The 12432-nt window shown below is 38.1% G+C and overlaps 1 protein-coding gene across 2 annotated transcripts in view; it reads right to left on the bottom strand.

Moving 5' to 3' along the window:
* The window catches only part of ETFA (electron transfer flavoprotein subunit alpha), a 34501-nt gene that overhangs the window by 13882 nt on the left and 8187 nt on the right, over positions 1–12432 (bottom strand). Inside the window, exons 6-10 of one of the 2 annotated variants that reach the window (XM_075208428.1) lie at positions 9946–10056; positions 8451–8552; positions 7720–7788; positions 5612–5694; positions 838–903 (exon numbers count right to left, since the gene is read on the bottom strand). In XM_075208428.1, the coding sequence (XP_075064529.1) occupies positions 838–903; positions 5612–5694; positions 7720–7788; positions 8451–8552; positions 9946–10056 (431 nt within the window). Of the gene's footprint in view, positions 1–837; positions 904–5607; positions 5695–7719; positions 7789–8450; positions 8553–9945; positions 10057–12432 lie in introns of both variants that reach the window. The other variant, XM_075208429.1, reaches the window with a different exon arrangement.

Below are 12432 nucleotides of genomic sequence, written 5' to 3'. Positions count from 1 at the left end.
TGAAGACCCAGGTTTATGTTTTTTAAATAGGACAGGGCCACCCAATTACCGGTTATTGTCACCTCATTGAGTGACACTCGTGACTAATTATCCCCTTAACTGAACTGATAATCCTCAAAATGTTCATACTTTTTCCAACAAAGAAATTTACTGTTGGATCATTTAGACAAATACATGAATAAAAGAAAAAAATATTCTTTGTGCATTATTTTATTTATTTGGTCTATTTTTATGACTTCGATGAAAATCTGAACACATTTAATGTCAAATATATGCGGACATTCAGACAATTCTAAAGGGTTCATAAGCTTTCTAGCACGCCTGTAAACTTATCTCAGTGAAGGTAGCATAAATGGACTTAAGTTGCGCAGAGAATGAGGCACCTGCCTGGACAGTCACTGTTCACCATTCAGGCAATCGCAGGATCGCAGGGAGCTCCACCAAATCGATACAGGGACAGGATGGTGTTTGAGGTGGGAGGGGCAAGCTGCCCATGGACTTCAGTATACCAATAGTCTACTCTGCACTATTTTGTTTGGCACTTTCAGTAGCACACGGTAGATGAAGAACAAATGAGGGACAGGGGGAGAGGCTTTGTAATGTGGCTATCAAGCAGCATTAAACACAATTTTTACTACAGTGGAATATACATGAAACATAGCTACAGAATAGTGTAGCTACTTGCCAGTGAACACAAATACAGCTAAAAAATAATCATACATGGTTTCCTTCAAACATTTTATATAAGATTCTCCGCAATTTGCTGAGTAATTATTATTAAATGGAAACTGATTATACAATATGTGATGTTATTCAGACAACCAGACTGCACATTACCTTGCTATCTTTCATTCCAGCCAGATGCTGGATGGCCCCAGAGATCCCTACTGCAATATACAGCTCCTGCAAGCAGCAAGATAGAGTTAAGCACAAGTACTTTAGATGTACGCATCACTCTCCATCATTATTATTATTATTATTATTATTATTTAGCAAAAATAAATCTGAAATGTCTCAATGCAAACTCATCAAAAAGCAAAGAAAAATGCCTGAATGTGATTATGGGTGGTAACAGGGTTATATGGAATACAACATTTTAAGACCACGGAATACAGAATCTTCCATAAAGAACGTTACTTATTTATATACAAATTTGACATGAAAATATTTAAAACATTTTAGCATCACGCACCGTAATGTCACATTAAAATATATATTTTCATGACAGACTGCCACAGATATTTCCCCACATTGTCTGGCCCAAGCAAAGGAATACATTTTAGAATATAAATCTATAATAAAGGTCGAAGACCGGATCGTCATCGTGATTTGCGCATCTATAAACTCTACTGAAAGTGGTCATCCACCACCTAATAACCCCTCCCCATAATAAACATTTCCCCAATACAGAGCTAGTGGACAGACAGCCACAATTACCCCATACAGGAGTGCCCTGAATCCCCAAATATGACCGTCTGTATGCCAAGGTATCCCTTATGAGCAGACACAGTGATAAAATTGCTATTTATGACTGGACAAACACAGCTCTGTTCCCAGGAGCTGCGACTGGAGTCATAGCTGTCCAATCACAAGCAGCCGATTACTTCAGCTTTACAGATATGGCACATCTTGAGAGTTACAGATTTCTCTTCAGCTGCTGACATTAACAGTTATTATTTAAGGTAACTGTGTCACGGTAGAGGGCCCTACCACCTAGCTGCTATATGAGGGTGATGGAGAAAACATTTATGGTAAGGGAGATCTCTCAATTAACTGCAAGTTAATGGTTGAGCATAAATGTTCTGAGCATGCTCCTTCCATAAAGCTCAATCTGGGAAGAAGCTTACACAGCACAATGTTTGGAAATCAAACTCATGACCCTAGTGCTGTGAGGCAGAAGGGCTAACCACCAAGCTGACAGTTTGTGTGTCACAGACTACAGAGTTTTCCATTAATGTCAATGGAATTTTATATATATATATATATATATATATATATATATATATATTTCCCATTGACGTTAATAGAAACATCTGTAGTCTGTGACACACAAACTGTCGGTGTGTGTGTGTGTGTGTGTGTGTGTGTATATAAATATATCTATGTATCTAGATAGCTAGATAGATAGATCTCTTTAAAATTTGCTAGGTGAAAGCGCTATTTGTAGCATTCATGTACAGTTAGTGTGCCAGCAAAGAAGATCCCATAGACTTTAATGATCAGTACTAACAGAGGTAGCAGTTGATATTTTACTAACAAAATGTAGACATGAAAGCAGTCCAAGGTAGAATTAGGCAACCTGTAGCTCTTCAGCGCACCCAGCCACCTCCTGGCGTTTCCTATAACAATTTCAATAATTCCAAATTGCCAAAAACAATTATTAATGCCACATCTTAAAGTCAGTCCATTCACAATACTTTAACACGCTGCTTGACAGTTGGACATAAATACCTTATCCCTCTCTAGAAGGACAAATAATAGTACATCGAGTTGTTCCCACCATTGCTATCTAAAATTTTAACTGCACATTTAACATTGTAGAGTACATCACATCCTATTTCTCATGTATAGATACAGACACAAAGTGTACAATATGTCAGAGAGATGTGACATCATTATCTTCATAAAAGGGTAAAAAGTGTCCACAAATTAAAATTCTGTTTTGCACCCATCATCTATTTATCTTCAATCTATTTGACCCAAAATTATTACAAGAGAACCTAATGTAATAAATATTCCTAACAGACAAGCCATCAGCAATATTTTGTTTTTGTTTTTAAAGAATACATTAAAAAACAAATATTTGTTTTAATTGGGTGGAATACTGTGTGGACCGAGAAGAAGGAAATAAAGTACATACAAATTACACACTTAGGAGTAGCCGTAGCCGAGGAACATTTCTGACCATAAAAGTTTAAGCAGTTGGGAGGAGGGGGAATGATATCGGGTGGGAGTGATTTTTACTTTCTTATTAAGCCCCTTAAAAAGCTCTGGGCTGACAGCCTCTTTCATCCTGAATTATCCAGCTCAGCCTTTAACTGCAAGAGAACAACATTCGCAAATTGATTCGCAAGTCCTTTGGGGCAGCCGGAAAAAACATTAAATTGCTGTAAAATATTCATATGTCAGTGCATTTGGCTGAAAGCAGTTGATGTTCTACTCCCTGGGGATTAAACATAAAAGCAATTTGGCCAGCATGTTCTGGATCCCCCTTTAATCCTTCTTATTAACTCTTCTGCCGACAGAATAGTGAGAGACACATGGCACAAAAAAGTTCAGTCTCATTCAAAGAAAGCCAAATGCTGCATGTATTTAATTCCACCCACTTGTGTCTTTCTTTTTATATTGAATGTAAAATGTATTGTAACCAATGGAACTGATCACTTTGCTTCCATAGTAGAACAATTATTAACAGGATTACAACAAGTAATGTCAATTTCCTAAACAAACGGTTATGTAAACATAAGGTACAACCACCCCTAAATCCCAGTACATAAGTGGATGGAAAAATATATTTCAGCATTAATGAAAAAAACTAATAATGGTTCACAAGAACATAAATTCAGTCCAGTATATCACACACTTAGGGGCGATTCTATTAGGAGTCAGGTGTCCATTGTTGCCTCTCACGTTATATTCGCAGTACTGACCACGTAATAAAATATTCTCAATTCGCTAATTTTTGCTCACACCTCTAAAAAGCACAAGCTAAGTTGAGAGGAATTAAGCATATTTTATCCCACAATTAGTAATGCAATTGGCTACAAGTCGCGCTGGAAGAAACGCACATGGCAACTACGGAACTGTCGCGCCTAATTAAATCACCCCCTTAAAGTCCCTGACAAAGCTGGAAGGTGCCTTTGGTGACATATACAGATAGTGAAAGTGAACTGTTTGATCTCAAGTCTGCTATACAGTTTTGTTTCTGGGGGTAAATGTATCAATTCACAGTTATCTAAAGTTGATAATTTCCTGCAATTTGCCATCAGTATTTAAACGGCAATTATATTAAAAACTGCTGCTTTAAATTGTGTTGCTGAAAATCATCTGGTTTAGATAACAGCCAATAGTTACATTTACCCCCTGATGTCACTTGTATGTGCTGAATCTTGGTTATTGTGCGTGCATATTAATATTTGCTATTAATGTTTTTAGAAATAGTTTTACACTTGTTGCCATAAGTTCTCTCACACTATACCAACAGAAGACAGAGATTGGGGTCTTATATGCATCACTATGGATGTTATAGGATCCTGACCTATGGACCAAAGGCAGGAAGAAAAGCTTTTGCAAATGATATGTTTTAATGTTCTACTGAGGACCAATTTACATCTAGGGGGTCATTCTCCCATGTGGGGCTTTGGAATTGAGCACTGTGAACTTCAGTGTACAATACATACATACATACATTTGTGCAGACAAATATTTAGAAGAGAATCTTAGGGGAAAAAAACAAAAACACAAATGCTGCTAAGTTATCATTTACATTGTATTATGTTTCAACTAAAACCTACAACATCTTTCTAATCCATCTGATTTATGTTGAAGGAATTGCAGACAAAAGGGGTATTTTCTGCATAACCAGCGGAGTGGTCCCAGACTTCAGCCTTTGTGGACAGATGTCAGAAGCCTGATTTCCACTATCATCTGTACCATTGTGATGACAAACCAAATATTAATTTTACTTCTCTTGCAGATTCCAAATGTCCCTAGACATCAACACAAATTGATCAGACATATTCCTAGCTTGTGCCAGATTGCTGCACCATGGTAATAGACAAGTCCCCGCTATTCCCTCCATCGCATTTAAATGTATAAGTGCTGACATGTTTTCTTTCCACCCAGTTTTCCCCTTTGCTTACCACCCTCCCCCAATACAACCTTTGTCTGTTAACGAATTAGAAACAACGGCATCGCTTGTCTTCTTATTTTGCTTTTGATTCTTTTGCGTTTGCGAAACACATATGGAAAGTTTATTTGAATTTTGTTTTTCAACACTTGGTTATCTTTTATTTAACCTTGTTAGGTACCATGCACACTGTTATTGTATATCACTACAGTATTGCATGTGATGCCCCCAACAAACTAAAATAAAAATAAAATAAAATTATGCAATTACAAGAGTGGTACTGAGGTTTATATGGTCCCCAAACACACCTTGTACTTGTGAGCTTAGTTATAGTGTATAAGCTGTGCAGTTTATATAACTGCATGCACTACCTGGGTTTCATCCCCCTGCTGAGGATATTAAGCAATAGAGATAGTGAGTGGCTTACAAACACACACACACACGTTTATTGCCAGTGACATCCACAAATGCCTATATAGCAACCTACATCAGATTTAAAAAAAAAAAAAAAAAAAAATAGTTTTGCCTTTCAAAAAGCTTTACAATTGTATTTACACTTACTTACTGATCATAGAGTAACATAAGTTGCAGACAACACATTCAGACATTACCAAAAAATTGGTTATTTAGTTTTACAGTGCGTATACATAAAGCCCTCCTCTCTGAATGATTACCTTCCAGCATGTAGCAATAATGTCCATCCAACTACTAGAATTATCTAAAGCCCTTTGGTAGTAAAACATGTAACAGTAACTTACTTACAGGTGCAACTATCTTTCCTGTCTGTCCAACTTGCATGTCATTGGGGACAAAACCAGCGTCTACAGCTGCACGAGAAGCACCGACTGCAGGACAAAATATGAGTGTTAATATTAGGGACCAAGACACTGGCAGAAGAATATAAATAAAACATTTTTACTTTGTTTCATCTAGAAGGTATACATCATCTTCAGATGGGAGAGCGCAAAGTGTTGGTGGTTTCCAGAATGCAGGATGAACTTCTCTTAAAGTGAATGTGACATCCCGCACATTATATTTTTGCCTTTAAAGCCATTGCTGCTTTAAATTTTCACTGCAAACTCGCCAATTTCCGGCCACTTGCAGAAATCGGCACTTGATACATTTACCCCATGGTGTCTTTATATTGTCAACTAAGGATTATTATACATAAGGGTTCTAGGTTCTCCTCTAATTCCCTTAACTCCATGCTACAAAATCGGCATTAGGCAAGAATTGGCTACAGGAAAGACGCAGTCTTTAGTTTACAACTCTGTCACAAGATGACAGTAGTTATAATTAAAGCAGGGACACCAGATATATGTAGGAAAGCAGTTATTCTAACCACAAACCTTTCAAAACAGTTAATATTTCTACCAGTCAATAGAAGCTGCCAACCAGATGTCTCTATATCTGTCGACAACACAAAATTAAACCCTACCATTTAAGCTCGCTGCCGTGCTTGACCGAGGACTGTCCTTTGTTCCCACATGCAGTCTGCACCCAAATCCTTTTACATACAACCAAGAAACATTTTCAGAATCCACACATCTCACACAAGTCACTACAAAATCTTTAATACATGATCGCTGGCACTGACTATTGCAATGCCCTCCTTACTGGTCTTCCCGACCCAGACTTTCACTCTTACAATCCATTTTAAATGCAGCGTCTGTTTGCAAAATGGTTTTCTGCTCCGCTCTGTCAGTCCCTACATTGGTTTCCTGTACTATACTGCATCAAATAGAAAATACTTCTTCTAACATTCAAAGCCATTGACAAAACTGGACCAACATACATATCTTACCTTGTCACAAAACATCTCCCAACTCAAACCCTCAGCACAAGATTTGGACCGCACTCATTACTTGCTACCACTCCAAATTACAAGACTTTGTCAGATTGCACACACTGTGTGGAACTCCCTCCCTCGTACAACACATTTCCTTACCTTTAAACCCATAATGAAAATGAACCTCTTTAGGCAAGCTTACCACATTCTGAGCCACCTTCTTAACCTTCTAGAGCAGTAGTTCCCAAACTGTGCGCCTAGGCTCCCTGGGGTGCCTCGACGATCTCACAGGGGTGCCTTGGCCAGGACCAGTGGTAAGCAGGGCGGGGGACTACTTGGTAGTAATTTTGGCTTAGGTGTGCCTTTTAAAATTTATGGAGACCATAAGGGTGCCTTGAACTGAAAAAGTTTGGGATCCACTGTTCTACCAGATAACCACCACACTACACACACACACACACACACACATTTATTTTCCTTCTATATTGAAAACCTTTCTGAGCGATGACTTCATAGTCCAACTAATCACTTTTTCCCATTGACATCTGGCTTAACCAATACGAACAATCTCATGTCTGATACAGATATTATTTTAGATTGATATTACAAAGTCTAATACACACATATTTGTTAATGTCTATTGTATAAAGTATGCTCACAGACATTATTAATAAGTAGTGTAAAAATAAAAATGTAGCCCTTTACATCAAGCTGACCCATAATCTATGAAAAGCAAAAGCGTTAGTCATTAAAAGTATATGTAAACCATATATAAAAGGTTGTACTTTTACATGCCATATAACTTGACCTTGCATTGAACTAAACCTTTAACTGTTATCCTAAATATACGCTGCGTCATGAGCATTAAGAAGGGTGTAATACCTGTTAGTGTGTACTGGTGGGAAGCACCAGCAGTACTGCGATTTCCTCTTTCCTTTGTTAGATCGCACAGTTTTTGGGAGTACAATTTTCCACCAGGGCTCAGGGAACTCTAGTTGTACTTGCGTGAGCACCAAAAAGTTCTACTATATACAAGAAAAACATGTTTGTGTAATTTAAAGAACCACTATGCATAAATTACCTGCAGCATGCAGCTGATCTGCCAGATCATACAGCAATTTAAAGTTATCGCCACTCTTTAGCCCTCGCCCTAGAAAGGAACACAAAAGAAAAGTAATAGTATGCACATGACTCCGCTCAGATGCATAACTTCTAGGAGTCATCTGTCAACATGGGTGCAGGATGCAACATTATGTTTTTTTGTTACCGAGTGAGCTGAAGTTTTAATAAAGTAATAATCATAAAGTATAATTGACCTTAAAAACAAACTTAAAAGTCATTTTTAGCAATCACCCTCTTAACCAACTAGCACAGTTGACCCCCAGCAGCAATGCTAGCAACCGAGTTCTTCCAACCTTTGGTGATCGCTTTCATGGTAACTCTACAGTTCTGCTAGTTAGGGGAACAGAGGGAGAATTATAGTTACAGCTAATATTCTGAGTGGAATCAGTATTTAAACCTGCCGTCATTTAGACATTGTACATTTTCATTGCAGCATTTAATTTAATTATATCAGCACATTATAGTCAATGTCTATTTCTGTCACAGTAGCGCTCACAGTCTACAAAAGCTATGGACGACAATTGAAGAGTTTATAAATGCCGTTGTAACGGGAAAAGGGAAATTACAGTGTTTGATGTGTGCTGCTGATTTTCTTCTATCGCTGCAAAGCATAAAGCTTAAATATCAGCATATGGTCGCATAGAAAGCTTTATCTGCTCTCCTCAGTTTGCAGTGATATGGGGATCTTACCTCCAGAAACTACAACCTTTGCGCTCGTCAGCTCTGGACGGTCACTTTTGGTCAAACTCTGCTGTAGCCATTCAGATTGTCCAACCGGTGCAGGGGGGGACACTAGAGCATTGAAAATATATTATATTATAGGAGAACAACATTAATAAACAATAATGAAGATAGAGAGAAGCACAGTCTTTAGATATAATCTTTTTATTAAATAGAAGTAAATCCGTGGAACAGTTTTCAGAATTGTACAATTCTAAAAGTAATATTTTGTAGAGTTCTTGCTGAATGACATAATGGCACTTCCATGTCTTTCAGACGCATTAAATCAAACGTTCTAGCTTTTTGATAATCTTTAGTGGCATTTCAGCAAAGCAAGCCAGTTCTTTCATGCAGTGTTAAAACAGACAAACACAACACAAATAACGGTCTCGCTCTTGCTACCCCTAACCATAGTCATATTACGTTTCTTCTAACAGTCCCCACACAGTTGTGTGGCCAAACCGCACTTGATCCAATTATGCCAGTTCCAAGGCAAACAAACCTACTGAAAATGCTTCTTATGCATTGCTGCCTGCTCTCCCATACTAAACATTTGTTCAACCTAGTACCCACTGTACTAATTACAAATATCAAACTTGGATAAAGCATAGCAATCATCCTTGAGTAACCGTGGTACAATAGTTGGACATTTTGGCAAGTTATTGACTGTATATTTAAAATTTCTACACCTGTACACCAATACCCAATTCATCTCCTCGTACGTAAACGCCAACAGCTGCACTAGTGCTACCTCTCTGTCAGTTAGAGAACAAAAACAGCAACTGTTTTTGTGTGAAAATTACAACAAAACTAGTTTTAATCTAAATTCTAGAAAAATAATGAATGAAAGAGAAAACCATGCAGAAAAGCAGAGGTTTTTTCCCATACGTGCTTAATTGTCTGCACAGTAATAGGTGTATGCCCACTTCCTGGGTTTTTTTTTTGAAGAAAATCAATCTGCGGGATTGTGGTTCTAACTGGAAATATACATGGTGAAAAGGATGAAAATATCATACCTAGTACCAATTTAGGATGACCCCCCCCCTATATTAATTTAATTTTTATTTAAATATTTTCTCCTAAAATATTGTTTAGTTTGGCCTAACTAATGTCTTTAAAAGTCATGAGTGCGAGGGGACTACGGAACATGTGTTACTTGTGTGTGTTTCAAGATTTTCATTACATTCATCAACTACAAATGTATTTTCCTGTATAAAAGTGCACTTGGAGGATGCAAAGGGTAGAGGAAAACCAACGTCCACCATCTGCCCATCTCCTTCCCTAAGAAGAAACACCGCAGATGGCACAGTTAGTGAGGACTTCAACTCTGCACCACTCAGCAGTAGTGGCTTCTCCAAGTAAAGAGAGCCATCAATTGCAGCATTTTATCTGGAAATGTTAAATCATCACTGTATGATAAAAGTTGTCGACTTTAGCACAGAGGTGCAGATTCTCCACTTCTTACCATTATTTAGACTAGCATTGCCTCCTGAACTGGAAGCCATCTCAAAAGATGTGCCTCTGATGGTGAGTACCTTCACTGTCTCATCACACTTCACAGCGCACAGGGCATTTCCTAGAAAGAGAGCATTGATGCGGTTAGCTGCACTTTATAATACCATAAGAATTGATTATGACAATAGTTTATTGGAAGTAAGAACAAAAAACATCTAATTCTGGTGTAATATGGAGGAGCTGCAAGATCATTGGCAAGAACAAGAGGAGGAATCTTATCACCAATAATACCACACTCATCTATTCAACAAATACATAGCCCAATATTCCCATTTCCCTCATACTGCCTCTAGTTATGACTAGGAAGAGACTCTCCTGACAAGGGGTCTACCCAGCATCTGTTACTAGTGCAAATTGGAAACTAATTTGTGCATCCAGAGCAACAATTGGCAGGGGAGGAAACCACCAAACATGAACCAGATACCTATACCTGCTAGTAGGACACTATAGTCAGGGACAAGAATTTTTATTTTAAGGAACCAGTGACATTTTCAGCATCATCAGCTACATGAGTGCCGTTTTACACCACTATGGCAAGTGATAAAGTAAAATGCCTAGCAGCAAGATCAGTGGTAACAGCTGTTTATTCCCCACAGAATGAGAGCCATTTAGAAATCTTGCCAGGGTTATCTTCAGGTTTCCAAGCGCTTGGTTTTCCCATTAAATGGCATCATCTGCAGGCCAGCTGCCATGTTTCTTTCAGTCTCCACACCATATGGAGCACATACATTTACAATCATCACTATTGTTGGCAAAACGTAGGAGAAAATCCAAATGTGATCGCAAACCCAAACCATATATTTTTTAGCACACTTTTGCACATTTTGTTATGATTTATTCAAATTCAAATTCATGCATAAAAACAATTATGAAAGATCTAGAACAATTTCAGAATAACAGATTTTAAATAAAAAAAATAGTGATATAACGAGGCTATGTTTTGGGAGCTCCTGAAATTTTCCACATTTTAAAAACAAATTGCAAGAAGTGAAATATGCAGATCATGACATCTGTCTCAAGATATAAAGAACTCCAATTCTGTATTCATTTGGGCTACTTTGGAAGTGTAGGATTGCCATTTGTACGACAGCTGCCCCAGCAATCCCAGAGCTTTACACCTGGGATATTACTGTTGGAGCTGGATACTGTGTTCTGTCCTCCCACTGGGATTTCTCATCCCGAGGACACGGATTGTGTGTTGTTGTGACGAGCTCTCAGAACAGCAGGAAGTATTAATATTTAACAGGACATGTGGGAGGGGGGGGGGGAGCACTTGATATTACTCATTGCAAAAGGTCTCAACAAGGGTGAGGTGGAAGTACAGCTGGAGTGATTTACTAATTATAATCCATAAATCAGTACATAAAAACATAAACTTCCAAAAAGTTCACCTAAGTATAAAGTATTGGAATAGTATAACCAGGAGTATAAAAAAATATGTTTAAATTACCTCTATGTTATCCACTAATCATCTGTGGCAACCAATATAAATATGAACTCATCATTCTTTATTTAAATAAACATCAAACCTGAAACATGTACATAGATACCAGTTTATATTACTGCCTGTCAAACCATTTCAGGTTTTGTTTTTCTTTCTTTTTTTAGATTGCTGTTGAGATTAGAATAAGAACTAGTTATGTTTTCCAACTGTCTTACTGCTACGTCTTCTATCAAATGTATGTATGTATGCTCACCGGTGTAGAGCACTTAGACTAGCATTTCTTCTACAGCACAATGTCCGTTTTTAGCTAATAAAAAAAATACATAAAGGGTAGGAATACCCTAACAGTCCATTACTTTATATACAGGAAACACTCGAAATACAAATAGTGCTGAGACCTTCTATTTACATGTTACATAAATGTACAAACAGGAATTTTATACTTAGGGCACTGGAAATACTGGGGTAGAGAGGCCAATTTGGATTTTGGGCACTTTAAATTTGCCTCCGAAAGTTCAAGCCCCCCCACCTCCCATCTATACCCCTGAGAATTGAACAAGAGAGGGAAGAGAATAAGAAACAACGTCAGCAAATAGAAACAATTGGGTACAATGTGTTGACACATTTTTGGGAACAGGCTGTCCTGCTACAATGTGATCCTGACAAATTACCAAAGTAATCCACCTAGCAGTGGTCTTCTTGGACGCCATCAACTTCTCTTATGGGCATCATAGAGAAGGCGCACTTCACCTTCATTCACACCCGCGGAAGCATTGCCACCGAAGGGAACAACTGAATCAGAAAGTTCCAAGGTTCTGACAAATGCCGTCTACCAAGAATGCCTTTAGATACCTTGTCCTGCAGCAGAAGCACTTCACCATGTGGTTCAATGCATTCATGTCGATATGTGGCTGACCCCATCTATCCAAAATCTGCTGGAAGACTGCCGATAAAAGCACTATTCCCCAGAGTGAAAGGCCTGGCTGGTGAGAA

The sequence above is a fragment of the Mixophyes fleayi genome, chromosome 4 (genome assembly GCF_038048845.1).
Source record: "Mixophyes fleayi isolate aMixFle1 chromosome 4, aMixFle1.hap1, whole genome shotgun sequence".
In the NCBI taxonomy this organism is placed as follows: Eukaryota; Metazoa; Chordata; class Amphibia; order Anura; family Limnodynastidae; genus Mixophyes; species Mixophyes fleayi.
The sequence above is the reverse complement of the archived record's forward strand: the minus strand, read 5'-3'. Positions and strand labels throughout refer to the sequence as shown.